This window comes from Lampris incognitus, chromosome 20, assembly GCF_029633865.1.
Source record: "Lampris incognitus isolate fLamInc1 chromosome 20, fLamInc1.hap2, whole genome shotgun sequence".
Lineage (NCBI taxonomy): Eukaryota > Metazoa > Chordata > Actinopteri > Lampriformes > Lampridae > Lampris > Lampris incognitus.
In genome coordinates, this window is record NC_079230.1 from 34,885,295 (window position 1) to 34,887,436 (window position 2,142).

A 2,142-nucleotide genomic window follows, 5' to 3' on the forward strand; every position below is an offset into this window, starting at 1 on the left:
CAGCCATCAGTCAAAATGGGTTAAAAAGGGTTTAAAGAAAAAGGGGTGGAAATGTGGAGACAGTTGGATGATAGTGGCTTCTGTTTATAGTCCCTCACACTGAAAAATGACTTGACATTGCATTAATAAAGCTGAGGTAATAAATACGATCGGGTTTCCATTCACAAAAGTTCATGATAGAATGACTAATCTCGTTCTCCACTCTTTCTCCCCCCAGATGAAGATTCCCTAATGGATCTGAGCAGATAAAACCCACCATGGACGCTTTTGGCTTAACAAAAGCGAGGCTATAGATGACAAAATCCAATAATGTGAGGATGGAGAGAAGTCACACTACACCTACCAAATAATCCCTAATTCGTAAGCATAGAAAACATTGACTCCTATACCATGGCCCCTAGAAGCAGAGCTTTACCTGATATCAACAACCTAACCCAACTTTATACCCTGCTTAATTCCTCCGTTCCCTTGGCCCAAACCATTCATCCCTCCGCAATCTCTCCAACCCCTTCCTGTAGCATAGATGAGTCCTACAAGTACATCTTTCTACCCATGTGTTATTCCTTCACCTTCATCTTCAGCATCTCCCTGAACTCTGTCATTCTTTACCGCTCCTTCCAACGGACAAAGCGATGGAATGCCTCATTGATCTACATGGTTAACCTGGCCTCCACAGACTTCATGTACGGCTTTTCACTGCCGTTTCTTATTGCTAGCTACATAATGCATGACCGCTGGATCTTTGGAGACTTCATGTGCCGATTGGTCAGATTTCTCTTCTACTTTAACCTTTACTGCTCCATCTTCTTCCTCACCTGTATTTCTGTCCATAGATACCTGGGCATCTGTCACCCAATGAGGACTATTACGCTGGAGACCAAGAGGGCAGTGAAGTGGACTTGTGTCCTTATTTGGGGTGTAGTGTTTGCTTTGACCTGCCCTATTTTCCGGTTCGCTCAGACTGGTAATGTGGCTCGACTGGCAGGGGCTGGCAATGACACAAGTGTTGGGGGATCAAACCTTGGACAATCATTGATAAGCAGTAGTGATAGACACGGTAATTTGGGAGAGGTAGTCGAAGTGTACCAGAACTGCTGGGACGATGCCATAGATAAGGAGTTTTCTGACTATGTGCCCTATGGAATCATCCTCCATTTGTTGGGCTTCTTTGTCCCATTTTCAATAATTGCCTGGTGTTACTCTCATGTTGTTCTCACCATATTCAGGACACTACATTCCCAGCCCCTTACACATGGGGAGGAAGAAACATTAGCAAGGGAGGAAGCAAGAGAAGAAGGAGGAGCGGCGGGGAGAGGCAGCAGAACTGATGTAGTTGGGGGAAGGGAAAGAAGAAGCGCTGAACAAGCAAGTGTGATAACAAAAGTACTTGGAAGAGATGCAGGCATTTCAATTTACTTTGGGGCTAACTCTCTGTATGCTCATCGCCGGCGCAAATCTATTAAGACTATTATCACCATCACCTTTCTGTTTGCGCTCTGCTTCTTCCCCTTCCATGTAACCAGAACCATCTTCCTCATCCTCAAAGTGACCAAAGCAGTCCCCTGTAACACTATGACCATGGTATCCATGTGCTACAAAATCACGAGGCCATTGGCCTCATTCAATGCATGGCTCAACGCTCTACTTTACTTCTTGACTAAAGAGACAGGTGGCGCTCACTGTTGCAAGACACCAAATAATGCTCAGCAAAACAGCGGGCTGCTCTGGCCAATCAGGATAATGGGAAAGGCAGGAGAAGCAGGGCACGGAGGTGAGGAAGAAGGAATTGATGATAGGGAGGGCAAAGAAATGAATACAACATCAGTGCACATACACAGACAACTGCGCAAGGTCAGATATACTTTGGAATAATTTAATTTTTAAGATAAATATGAATCCCTTCAGTCACCCTTGAGGAGAGGGTTTCTTTAAATGAAAAAGAAAATAAGGTTTGAAGGGATATAAGGCAGCAAAGTGATTCAAAATCAGCAAAGTAAGTAACCTATTTACTTTTTGTTTTGTTTTGTTTGCTTATCTTTACTTGTTTAGCTTTGCCTGTTCAGCTTTACCGGTTTAGCTTTACATCAGTTTAGCTTTACCTGTTCAGCTTTACATCAGTTTAGCTTTACCTGTTTACCCTTA

General features: G+C 43.7%; 1 protein-coding gene across 1 annotated transcript; it reads left to right on the forward strand.

The window, feature by feature from the left end:
- The first annotated feature begins 390 nt into the window (after nucleotides 1-390).
- si:dkey-6n21.13 (P2Y purinoceptor 2) lies at nucleotides 391-1,872 on the forward strand. The gene has a single exon (XM_056300248.1). It carries the CDS (start codon nucleotides 391-393, stop codon nucleotides 1,870-1,872), a length of 1,482 nt encoding a protein of 493 aa, XP_056156223.1.
- Nucleotides 1,873-2,142: the final 270 nt, after the last annotated feature.

Bases quoted from the DNA above. Each gene is read 5' to 3' on its own strand.
- si:dkey-6n21.13 (XM_056300248.1), top strand. From the start codon at position 391: ATGGCCCCTAGAAGCAGAGCTTTACCTGATATCAACAACCTAACCCAA.